This window comes from Oreochromis aureus, linkage group 7 (genome assembly GCF_013358895.1).
Source record: "Oreochromis aureus strain Israel breed Guangdong linkage group 7, ZZ_aureus, whole genome shotgun sequence".
Lineage (NCBI taxonomy): Eukaryota > Metazoa > Chordata > Actinopteri > Cichliformes > Cichlidae > Oreochromis > Oreochromis aureus.
This window is the reverse complement of record NC_052948.1, coordinates 20,406,582-20,418,738: the sequence shown is the minus strand read 5'-3', so window position 1 is coordinate 20,418,738 and position 12,157 is coordinate 20,406,582. Positions and strand designations below refer to the sequence as shown.

The 12,157-nt window shown below is 42.0% G+C and overlaps 1 protein-coding gene across 1 annotated transcript; it reads left to right on the top strand.

Annotated features, from left to right (window-relative positions):
- Positions 1 to 6,073: 6,073 nt before the first annotated feature.
- LOC120441008 (dispanin subfamily A member 2b-like) lies at positions 6,074 to 9,881 on the top strand. The gene is made up of 3 exons (XM_039614596.1): positions 6,074 to 6,282; positions 7,111 to 7,340; positions 7,856 to 9,881. Exons 1-3 carry the CDS (start codon positions 6,180 to 6,182, stop codon positions 7,985 to 7,987), a joined length of 465 nt encoding a protein of 154 aa, XP_039470530.1. The 5' UTR covers positions 6,074 to 6,179; the 3' UTR covers positions 7,988 to 9,881.
- The last annotated feature ends 2,276 nt before the right edge of the window (positions 9,882 to 12,157 follow it).

The following is a 12,157-nucleotide window of genomic DNA, read 5'->3' as shown; positions in this document are numbered from 1 at the left end:
AGTCCAGCGACTGGCAAGTGGTTCCTTAGGATCCAAATATTGGTCTCGCTTGATGGTGGCTCTGAGTTTTCGCTGAGATGGAGGATATCCAGCAGTAAGGTCATGCAAAGGTTTGACGATGTTGGAGTAGCCTTGGATGAACCTGCGGTAATATCCTGCGAAACCCAGGAAAGAGCGGAGTTCTTTAACAGTCTTCGGAACCGGCCAGGACTTAAGGGTCTCGATTTTATCTGGATCTGTCTGCACACCATCCTTTGACACAACATGCCCCAGGTATTTTACGGTTTTCTGGAAGAACATGCACTTTTCAACTGAGAGCTTGAGTCCAAATTCCTTCAGACGGTGAAGGACTTTCAGTAGTCTCCTCTCATGCTCTTCAAGTGTTGGTGCAAAAATGATCAAGTCGTCAATGAAGACCAAGACTTCTTTCAAGTTCATTTCTCCCACGCACTTTTCCATTAGTCGTTGGAAGGTACTGGGTGCGTTTGTGACTCCCTGGGGCATTCTGTTGAACTCCTAGAATCCAAGTGGACATACAAATGCTGTTTTGCTCTTGTCTGCCTCTTCCATTTCAATCTGATAATAACCAGATTTAAGGTCAAGGACTGAAAACCATTCTGATCCAGACAGAGCTGTAAAGGTATCCTCCAACTTTGGCAATGCATATGCATCTTTGATGGTCTGCAGATTTAGTTTCCGGTAATCAATGCAGAGCCGCACACTCCCATTCTTCTTTTGCACCACGACAATGGGTGACGCAAAGGGTGAGTCTGACTCTCTGATGACCCCAGAGTCAACCAGCTCCTTCAGGTGTTGGCGCACAGCATCCAGATCTTGAGGATGGATTGGTCTTGGGCGCTGTTTGAAGGGAGTAGGGTCAGAGAGCTTGATCTGATGTTTCACTTTGTCGGTTTTCCCAAAGTCAAGGTCGTGTTTGGCGAAGACATCATGGAGGGCGTTTAACTTCTCAGTGTCTGACTCTTCCATTCCGGTGTTAAGGGGAGTTACCAAAGTTGAAGTTGAATCCAGAAGTCACAGGGTTAGGAGGCATACTGTCATGACTCCTTTCTTGACACTGAATGGACTGAATGGCACTGATCTCCGCAATGATGGCTTTGGCTGGGAGGGTTACATCATGATCAGACTGGTTGCAGATTACCACAGGTAAGTGGTATGGCTGGTGAGAAGGGAAATCCATGACACAAGACGGGACCATTAAGCCACCTGGCAGAGGCGACGAAGTCGGGTGTTCCACCAACACAGCCTTCTCGGCCTGGAGGCAGCGTCCGAAAATTAACCCCTCCAGGGCAACAGTTTTTCCAGCTGGGATGGTCTGTGGTCCGTCAGTGTGCAGCTTGACGATTCCATGATGATTACTGTTGGCCAGTCTGTATCGTTGCTCAAGAATTTTCAGCACCGTTCTGTATCCATGGGGGGCTGGAAAGGAGGGTTGTTGGTGTGAGAATGCTTTCTCATATGCCAAGTCCAGAGTGTTTGTGCCGATCAGTATTAATGGCTGTTGAGCTGATTGGACATCAGGAACTACCAGAGCAAGTGTATCAACAGCTGTGGTGGAACCCAAGAAGTCGGAAGGGAAGGTGACGTTCATCTCCACATAGCCAAGGTATGGAACCGCTTGGCCATTCGCTCCTTCTATCTCCAAGAGATTCTTCAGAGGTTGTATCTCTTGGTCAGAGAGATAATCATGGTGGAAGGAGTGAGAGATGGTGGTCACCTGGGATCCCGTGTCTAACAGGCAGTTGAATACAGTCCCTCCAATCGTGACCTGTGCTGTACTTCGGGTTCCAATGAGTCCTTTAGGCAGTGTGATGGAATGCCCATTTTGCTTGTGACTGGGACATGGGTTAACTGCAGCCTCCGTCTGTCCCTCCACAGAGACTGCCTCTAGTTTGATGATTTGTTGTTGCTGTCCCAAGCCTGCTGTCTTTTCTCGAGTTGTTTCTTCTTTTTCAGAACCAGTGTCGGGTTTGGAGGGTTGGCGCATCCTGCTGACATGTGCCCATCCTCTCCACATTTAAAGCAGTAGCCTGCTCTAGGCCGGAAACTGGTTGCACTGCTGCTGGGTCTTGGTTGTGCTGATCTGAGTTGAGGTGGTGCTGGCTTGGAGAATTGAGATTTCTGTGAGAGAAGAGCAGCCATTTGACTCTGCAGTTTCTGCATCTGTTGCTTCAGCTCATTAATAGCCTTGGTGTCTGAATGGCTACAAGCACATGTGCTCTGAGAGTGAACAGCGGCACGAGGCTTGGATGCAGTCAGGTGCTTCTTCATGAGATTCTCCTTGGCCAGCTGTCTACCCTCCTCAGTTCGAAGCAGTAGGAGGAGCTCTGCAAAACATGGGGGATCACTCCTCAAGTTCTCCAACTGTAGTTTGTTAATGATCTCGCTATCCCAGCATCCTCGACAAAACTGCTTGAGTAAAGGTTTGTTGAAGTCTGAAGACAAGATACCACCTCTTTTCATCACAGTGTTTAATGTGAGTTGTAAGCGTTGCAAAAAAGCAGAGGGTTTCTCACCTGAATCCTGTAATGTATTCAGGAATTGAGCAAACAACTCCTCTCCATCTTGTACTGTGGCAAAAGCAGAATCCAACACTTTTAAATAGATGGATGGAATTGTGTTTGAGCCCAGCCCTTTCACAACATCTGCTGCCGGCAGTAGCAAACTCTCAAGGATGCGACGAGTGATCTGCAGAGGTGTTAAATTTGGATCAGCTAACAGCAGTTCAATGTGAGATCTCCAGGTCTCATAATCCGTTTCGTTGGCTGGCTTGGGAATCTTGCCAGAGAAAGGACGAAGTCTGAATGCAGGTACGGTGTCTGTTTTTACAACATGCTCCACCACTACTTTTTGTAGTTCTGGGGGGTTCATTTCAGTCTGTGACAGTGAAAATCTTTGTGGATGTGGCAGTGACCCCTGTTGGTCAGGTGAAGGATTGCTGGTAGCTGTCTCAGGGATTGCGGAGTGTCCAGACAACGACCCCTGCTGGCCAGGCAGAGATGGTGCAGGCTCCACAATTTGGACTGAGGCTCCCTCTTCTAAGTCACCATCTTGTTCCATTCCTTCCAGATGCTCACTGATTTGTCCCATCATTTCCCTCAGAATATCCGGAAAATCCCTGCCGCTGCGGCGTGCAAGTTGCTTGAGCTCGCCGAGGTAATCTGCAGGGGTCTGGACTCCGCTGTGGCTGTGCATTCTGCGGCAAGCGATTTTACACAAAAGTCAAAGCAGAGTAATTCTTTGACTGATGAGTATACGGGAAAAATGGATTAAGAGCAGTTAACGCAGAACTATCAACGTATTCAACGATCAGGTTTTTGTAAAACATACTATTTAAGTCGTCCACGAAAATAACCTTTTGTATACGACCGTATTGTTTCAAATAATCAAGAATTTCCTCATCTTTCTCAGTGTTTGTGGCACCAGAAACAATGACGGAATGTGCAACATTGACCCCACTTTCCTGAATAAACTTCATTTTCCCCTTGTTGCGGACCTTATCAAAACCACAGAAAACATCAAATATTCAATTAAATCAAATAACACAAAAGAACAGTCATTCACACATCAGGCTCCTGGCTGGCTCGCCACGTGTAACGCAAAGTTATTTAAGGGCTAGTGTTATTGCAATGGACGAGTTTATTGACTGACGCGCAGAAGAAATGGTTCTTTATGGAGCCTAGATGGTGTGAATGATGAAACCAAAGACTGTAGTATCTTGTACCAAAAATATATTGAATAAATGGGGAAAGGGAAATGGACCAAAATAATCAATACAACACACAACATAAATAAATGCCCACAATCAAATAATTGTGTAATAAATAATAAATCAATTGCTGTGATTTCCTGTGCAACAGTCCTTTTGTTAAGAGTCCTTTTCTTTTTAAAGTTCACTTTTTAAGGTATTCCTCCTTAGGGTCCAGTTTCATACAATGGGGAAAAAAATATGTCCGTAATCCATAGACGGCAAAGCGGGGGAAAAAACAAAGAATGGTCCTACCGGCTCGCCACGTCAATATGAAGAAGATCAATTTAAAGGGAAAAAAACCTGACCTGTAGGCCAGAAAAATATCCATTAGTAAATCAAAATCAATTCAGTTTACCGGTAAACAAATACATTTTTCTGCAAGTCTATATAACAATGCAAATTATCATCATCATCAATCACAAATGTACAACAGTTAAATTAGTAATCATCTTGGCTACGTAGCTTAATCTATATATTCCAGTAGCGTTCGCTACAAACAAATACAAAAATAACAATAAAGAAAAACAACTGTCTAACAGACAGCATAGCCGAATTCAAGGCAACACATAACAATAATCATTTAATTGCACTTTGTTTCAAAGTAAGCCCATTAAAGTGCTTAAGTGAATAAAAGTGTTCAAAAACAGCGGTTTTTGAACTGGAGTTCTGCTCGCGGTGGGAACGCCGCCGAACAAAGTCATTTGTTAATCGCGAAAACGACCGACTGGTTACTGACAACTAAAAGGGTGTTATTAGTAGATGTTAAGAACACTTACCGCTGAGGTGATACAATTTTATAGACGGGTTTACGGGAGAAAAACGCTTTGTTTTCCAACGCGGTTCCACACGACATAAGCTTACAGCCACAGCAGGAGTCGAACCCGGAAGTATCCCTCCACGGCCGTATTCATAGTTGCCGCGACGTGGAAGGAGCCAATCAGGAGAGGGGCCTCAAATCAGCTGGCTTGAGTCATTTGACAGGGAGTAGTTGACATGGGTTACATGTACAAGTTATACATACACCTGCAAGCATACACGCACATACATACATATATGTATATATACATATTTGCATCCGTACATGCATACACACACATATTTCCACATACACGCTTACATCTATATACATACACATACATGCCATCTAACTAGCAGGTGCATTGAGAGGTCCAGTGTGATCAGTGATATTGCACATTGAGTGTGTGTGGGGGGATGATATTGCACATTGAGTGGGGGTGGGGGGGTGCTGTTGGAACTATACTAAATAATGTTATAATAAATACAGTTTAAAGAGGTAAAGGTGTTGGTTGCATTGAAGTATAAACAGAAATACGATTTATAAATAAGGTGTAATGTCCATGAGTGTTGGCAGTGCAGTTATCCTCCAATCAGGGTGGAGGCAGGGCATGTTTGACAGCCTGTGGGTAAAAACTTCTGTTGAGTCTGTTTGTCTTTGACCTGATGGACCTGTAGCATTTACCAGAGGGAAGGGGGGGAAAAAGTGAGTGTCCAGGGTGTGAGGGGTCTTTGATGATGATGCTGGCTTTCTGCTGAAGTCTGCCAGTATAGATGTCTGTGAGGGGGGTTAGTGAAGTGCCGATTGCCCGCTCTGCTGCCCTCACCACCCGCTGCAGTTTCCTCTTGTCCTCCGCGGTGCAGCAGTTGAACCAGAGTGTGCAGCAGTAAGGGTGCAGGTCTCCACGACTCCGGCCATACAGGTGCAGTGGGCGGCTTCAACCTTCCCTGTGATGCTCACAATGACCCATGGCTGCAATGCTGGTTCATTCAGTCTTTGAGAGTGCAGTACCTGAAACATACAAAGACAAATTTAATTTAAAGACAAGGACTTTAATGAGCCAAGGCTGACAAAATCTCAATATTTTGAAGATTAGTACAAAGGAAAAGTATAATACAATTAATGATATTAAAAATGAAGGTATAATTCAATATAGACATGCAGAAATGGGAGAAAATTTATTGATAGTTAAAAATATTCAAGATCATTGCTGAGGGATGTGGTGTGGCTCATCTCCCTCGGGCGTCTCCTGGTAAATTGTGATGAAGATGAGACCCTTGAGCATCTCTTGTGGGACTGCTATAGGACTATCGAGATAAGAAGGAGAATGAGGGAAACTGGTTACGAGGTCTTTTGTCTCTTTCTCCACTGTAAGAGGTAGCAAGGGAGTGTAAAACTTTCTTTGGGTGGGGAAAATCAAAGGTGTGAAACCTTTGTGTACTGCTTTTTGTTCCTGTAAGTGGTATTTAACTGACAGCCATGCTAGGCTCAGGGAGGGACTCTGCTGATCGTCTGCCCCGCGATGATGCATTCCCTCACCAAGCTCGGTTTCTGTTCTTGTTTTGATTAAAGAATGTTAGCTGCCGCTCACCGCTTGTCTGCAGACTTTATTAAATGGAAAACTTCCACAACACATCTCATCTGGTCTCATCTGACCAGATTATATTCTCAGAGTATTTCACAGATTTGTCTGAGGAGAGGGACGATGAACTTCAAAGTAGGAAAACTTTTTAATTTCCATTTCGTTTTGTGTCTGTGTAACTGTGTGTGTGTGTGTGTGTGTGTGTGTGTGTGTGTGTGTGTGTGTGTGTGTGTGTGACAATGCTGTCTGTTTTTATGAGGCTGTTGCATAATGGGGGAATCTTTTTCTTGAAGTTTCTCTGCCATATATTGATGTTGTGACATAAGAATCTTTATGTTTCTCTTTGGTTGTAATTGGTGTAATTGGTTGTGTAGTATTGGTAAGGTTAGTACAGTTTTCAGAAGAAGACATCTGCATTTGTTCTGTGCTCACTTACAGAAAAGCAATCAAGATAGTAAATGTAGGCTTCAGAATTGGGGGAGGGGTGGTAGGTGATGTTTATGTGCTCAAGCCCACTGACACTCAGCATATTCATCCAGCATGTCAGACCTATTAAAAATGGCTTCATGTAAAAAGCAGAAGAGAGATTTTATCATTGTGCTTAAACAAATGTTTGATGTCACTGCATGCTAACTTAGTTTGTGTCACCAACTGTGAGTACAAAATCCTCAGAAAATCATGTGTTCTGTCCCAAAACATGTTTCATATTCATATCATTTACATTATTTATTTATATTTATTCATTTATTCATTCAGTGAATTCATAATTCAAATATTTAAAAAAAATCAGGTGCGAGGACACAGCAACCTTTTGGAAATACCTGGATCCCAAAGACAGAGCTGTAACTGTTCAGTTTCTAGTAGAGCCAACTGCTTTAACTCTCTCACTGTCTAAAGACTTCAAAAATGAAATCATCAGTGTCAGTAACTCTTTTCAACATCTTTCCTCTCTCCAAACTGCAGCTGAGCTCAGACCAGTGACAGCAATGAAACCTCCAGCTTACGTTCCAATGCAGGTGAGGGCCTATGATGGGCCCTCTGGACAGCCTGGAGGATCTGTATTGGTTCAGCACACCACTGTGAACGTCATCACTGAGCCTCCAAAGGACCATTTTATCTGGTCCCTCCTCTGCTTTCTCTACTCACACCCTTGGTGTTGTCTTGGACTTGCAGCTCTCATTTATTCTATCAAGGTGTGTTTGTGTGTGAATATATACCTGCCTGCCTACCATATCTTAATATACATTGATTTACCATATAAATCAAGCTACATGATCATGGCATCAAAAACAACAAACACCAAAACTGAAGTGCAAAAGTGTGTTCTAACACTTTCCAAGGAAAATTCAGTCCTAACTAAGACCACTGCAAGAGTCATAAGGACAGTTTGGGCTGAAGCACAACAATGTACACGGCACAGTAAAGATAAAAATAGAGATAAAATGATTTAATGAAAGAAATATCTTAAATATGTTATACAATTTACATTATTTTCTACACCGATAGTAACAAGGAAACTATATGGGCACAACAAAACAAAAAAAAGGCAACTGGGATTATTATTATAATTGTTTGCGCTTACTAAAAACAGGAAGCTTAAGTTTTCCAGAAAATGAAACTTAGGCTATGCTTAACATTTTCAGTTTCAGTTTACATTGGGATAAAGATGATTACACTATTTACAATCTATATGTTTCTGTCCTTCTAGGCCAGAGACCGGAAGGTGGCCGGAGATCTGGAGGGTGCACGACGTCATGGGCTCACTGCCCGTGGGCTTAACATTGCCGCCACATTCCTGTTTGCCATTGGATTTGTGATTGTAATTATTAGAGTTCTGTGACTGCAAATCTATCTGCTTAGGCTCACAGAGAACCGTTTACACCGGGATTAAGTTAGTTGCTTCTTTGACTTGTTATTAAGCCTCATATTCTGTACAAGGAAAACACAGCTTCAGACCCACTGTTTAATTTCAGAAATAGGGGTGTGTTCTAATAGTTCATTTTGCTTAGTCTCTCAGTTAGGAACTGTGGCGGTCATAATAAAAGCTGCTCCAATTATCCAAATACTAAGGAAAGGTGCTTCAGTGCTTCTTTTATTGCTTCCTTTAGCATAGGGTACACTGGAGCATCCTTTATAAAAAGGGAGGAGAAAAAGTGTCCCATAATTCATTGCAACAGACCATTTGGCTGTTCATGAAACAATGCATATAATAAACAAAGTTGCGCAGATCATGTAAATGTGGTCAGCCACCAGTGGTTCTCCAAATGATCCTGTCTCCAAATCTTAGAGAAAATTGTTTATTGCCAATTGATGGATTTTTTAAAACGAGAACGGTATCTTAGAGGTGTCCCAATCAGGTTTTAAAAACCTCTATAGCACTGAGTCAGCACTCTTATAGGTTTTTAATGATATCTTTCTTACCTGTAATTCTGGTAATCATGTTGTCCTTGTCCTCCTTGACCTAACAGCTGCTTTTGACACTGTAGACCACAACATTTTACTGTCTCGCTTACACCATCTTGCAAGGCATTCATGGTACTGCTTTGAATTGGTTTAGGTCTTATCTTTCTGACAGAACTTTTAGTGTTAACTTTTTAGGATTTGAGTCCTTTTCTGCCGCTTTTCAGTTAGGGGTCCTGCAGGGCTCAATTTTAGGGTCTTTGCTTTTTTCATTATATTTACAACTCTTGGGAACCATCCTCAGAAGGCATGGAATATCCTTCCACTGTTACGCCGGTGACTGCCAGATTTATCTCCCTCTGAAGCAGAAAGATGCGTTCTCTATTAAACCGCTTCTAGCATGTCTAGAAGATATTAAATCTTGGATGTCCCTAAACTTTTTAAGATGTAATTCAAGCAAAACTGAGGTGACTGTGTTTGGTCCTATCGGACCACTATTGATTTGGGACCCCTGGCAGAGTATTTTAAACCTGTTGTTACTAACCTGGGTTTTAAGATGGACAGTAATTTTAAATTGAACACTCAAATTAGGGCTACTGTCAAGTACAGTTTTTATCATTTAAGGCGCTTGGCAAAGGTAAGACCTATTTTATCCAGGCCGCATTTTGAAACAGTAATCCATGCTTTTATTTCATCTTCTTTAGATCACTCTAATGCACTGTATTTTGGAGTTAGTCAGTTTCTTCTCTCTCATCTGCAGGTGGTTCAAAAGGCTGTTGCACTACTTTTAAGAGAACTCTCAAAAGAGAGCACATAACTCCCATCTTCGCTTCACTCCATTGGCTGCCTGTATATCTTAGAGTTCATTGTAAAATTTGAATATTTGTTTTTAAATGTTTAAACAGTCTTGCCCCACCTTACCTCTCTGAGCTTCTTTGTCCTTAATCACCCCTTGGGTTTCCTAATCTCTGGAACAATTTGCCCCAGCACATTAGAGAGGCCCCTTCATTGTCCACTTTTAAAACATGTCTTAAAACCAATATTTACTCGTTGGCATATGACACAGTATGACCCTGATTTTGTTGTTTTAGTGTAATCTAATGTGCTGATTTTATTGTCTTTAATCCAGTTCTAATTATCATTTTATACTATTTTATTTTTGCTATTTGTGCTGATTTTATTATTTTAAAATTAATTCTAATCATCATTTTACATGTGACTTCTTGCTTATCTTTATTCATTGTATCGTTTTTGGCATGTCAAATGTACATCACTTTGTTTTCAGCTGGGAGCTGTTCCGAAAGTGATATATTAATAAATTTCTTGCTTGCTTACGTTCTTCCCTCCACTTAAATTTAATAGTAACTGATGGCCAGGGGATGTCAGCATTTGGGTTGTATAAATATTATGACACAATTTTTCCTTTGGGAAGGTACCATCTGTGCAGTCTGCAATTCTGTTGAAGAAAGATGTTGAATCTATTTAAATATTGTAGAAAAATAATTGATTTCTGTGCATTTCTTTTTTACAGGTACATTAAATTAAAGTTGATTACGTCATCACGAGGCGGAGGGTGGGGGGTGGTTCCCTATTTTTTTTTTGCAGGGAGTTGGCAACCCTATTAGTTAGGTTGTTTAATATTTCTGCTAAGTACTCTTTCAAATACCAGAATAGGGAGGATGGAGTAGGTTTAAGTTTATTAGATTGATCAGTATTGCTGAACTATGAAATATTTTGGGTGCAGTGTATTTTTTGCATACAGGTATAACAGAATAGCTTCAGTGTTTTGTTTTTTAAAACTTGAGTATGAACTTATACAAAATGCAGCAAGATATTAAAAACAGTTTTATTGATTAAAAAATACACTATATCGGATTCATATCGGTATCGGCAGATATCCAAATTTATGATATCGGTATCGGACATAAAAAAGCGGTATCGTACCATCTCTACCTTAAACCACAGTATTTAGAATAGAATAGAATAGAATAGAATAGAATAGCTTTTTATTGTCACTGTTACAAGAACAGTGAAAGGCAGTTTGGCATCTCTCCATGTGTGTGAAGTACACAATAGCGTAAGTATTTACACAATAACAGACAAATTTACATTTACACAAGAAAGATATGTACAAGTTATACATACACCTGCAAACATACACGCACATACATACATATATGTATATATACATATATGCATCCGTACATGCATACACACACATATTTCCACATACACGCTTACATCTATATACATACACATACATGCCATCTAACTAGCAGGTGCATTGAGAGGTCCAGTGTGATCAGTGATATTGCACATTGAGTGTGTGGGGGGATGATATTGCACATTGAGTGGGGTGGGGGTTGCTGTTGGAACTATACTAAATAATGTTATAATAAATACAGTTTAAAGAGGTAAAGGTGTTGGTTGCATTGAAGTATAAACAGAAATACGATTTATAAATAAGGTGTAATGTCCATGAGTGTTGGCAGTGCAGTTATCCTCCAATCAGGGTGGAGGCAGGGCATGTTTGACAGCCTGTGGGTAAAAACTTCTGTTGAGTCTGTTTGTCTTTGACCTGATGGACCTGTAGCATTTACCAGAGGGAAGGGGGGAAAAAAGTGAGTGTCCAGGGTGTGAGGGGTCTTTGATGATGATGCTGGCTTTCTGCTGAAGTCTGCCAGTATAGATGTCTGTGAGGGGGGTTAGTGAAGTGCCGATTGCCCGCTCTGCTGCCCTCACCACCCGCTGCAGTTTCCTCTTGTCCTCCGCGGTGCCGCAGTTGAACCAGAGTGTGCAGCAGTAAGTCAGAAGGCTCTCAATGGTGGAGCGGTAGAAGTTTACTAGCAGTCTTTGGGGTAATTGGGCCTGACTAGTGATGCGCAAATCATGAACGAATCGTTCAATACTCGAGAATCACTTTACTGACTTGTGAATCATGATTCACAAGCGCAACTGACTCACTGACTCATCCCTGTTGCTGTTAGCAAACTAATTTCATTAGTAGAAATATATCTAGCTTATAATTCAAATTGTGAAGAAAAACACAACATCCAGTATCTTAACAAAAACATTTCTGCTCTGAACTGGAAGAAAAAACCCTGAGTAGAAGCTCACATCAAGACAATAGCTCCTCGGTTCACAGTAGCATCGCTCTGTTAACATGCTAACAGCACATTTGAGCTACTCACTCCCTTCCTTCCTGCGCTGAATCATAGGGGAAGCAAATAACTCATGACTCACTAACCCCCTCCCTCCTGTGCTGAATCATAGAGCGAGCGAATCACTCATGACTCGCTAACCCCTCCCTCCTGTGCTGAATCATAGAGCGAGCGAATCACTCATGACTAGCTAACCCCTCCCTCCTGTGCTGAATCATAGAGCGAGCGAATCACTCATGACTCACTAACCCCTCCCTCCTGTGCTGAATCATAGAGCGAGTGAATCACTCATGACTAGCTAACCCCCTCCCTCCTGTGCTGAATCATAGAGCGAGCGAATCACTCATGACTCACTAACCCCCTCCCTCCTGTGCTGAATCATAGAGCGAACGAATCACTCACTCACTCACCCCCTCCATCCTGGCGCGCAGCTACTTCTTCTTCTTCTT

Bases quoted from the DNA above. Each gene is read 5' to 3' on its own strand.
- LOC120441008 (XM_039614596.1), top strand. From the start codon at position 6,180: ATGGAAAACTTCCACAACACATCTCATCTGGTCTCATCTGACCAGATT. The intron at 6,283-7,110 runs GTAGGAAAACTT...TCCAAACTGCAG, and splicing joins GAGGGACGATGAACTTCAAA to CTGAGCTCAGACCAGTGACA. The intron at 7,341-7,855 runs GTGTGTTTGTGT...CTGTCCTTCTAG, and splicing joins CTCTCATTTATTCTATCAAG to GCCAGAGACCGGAAGGTGGC.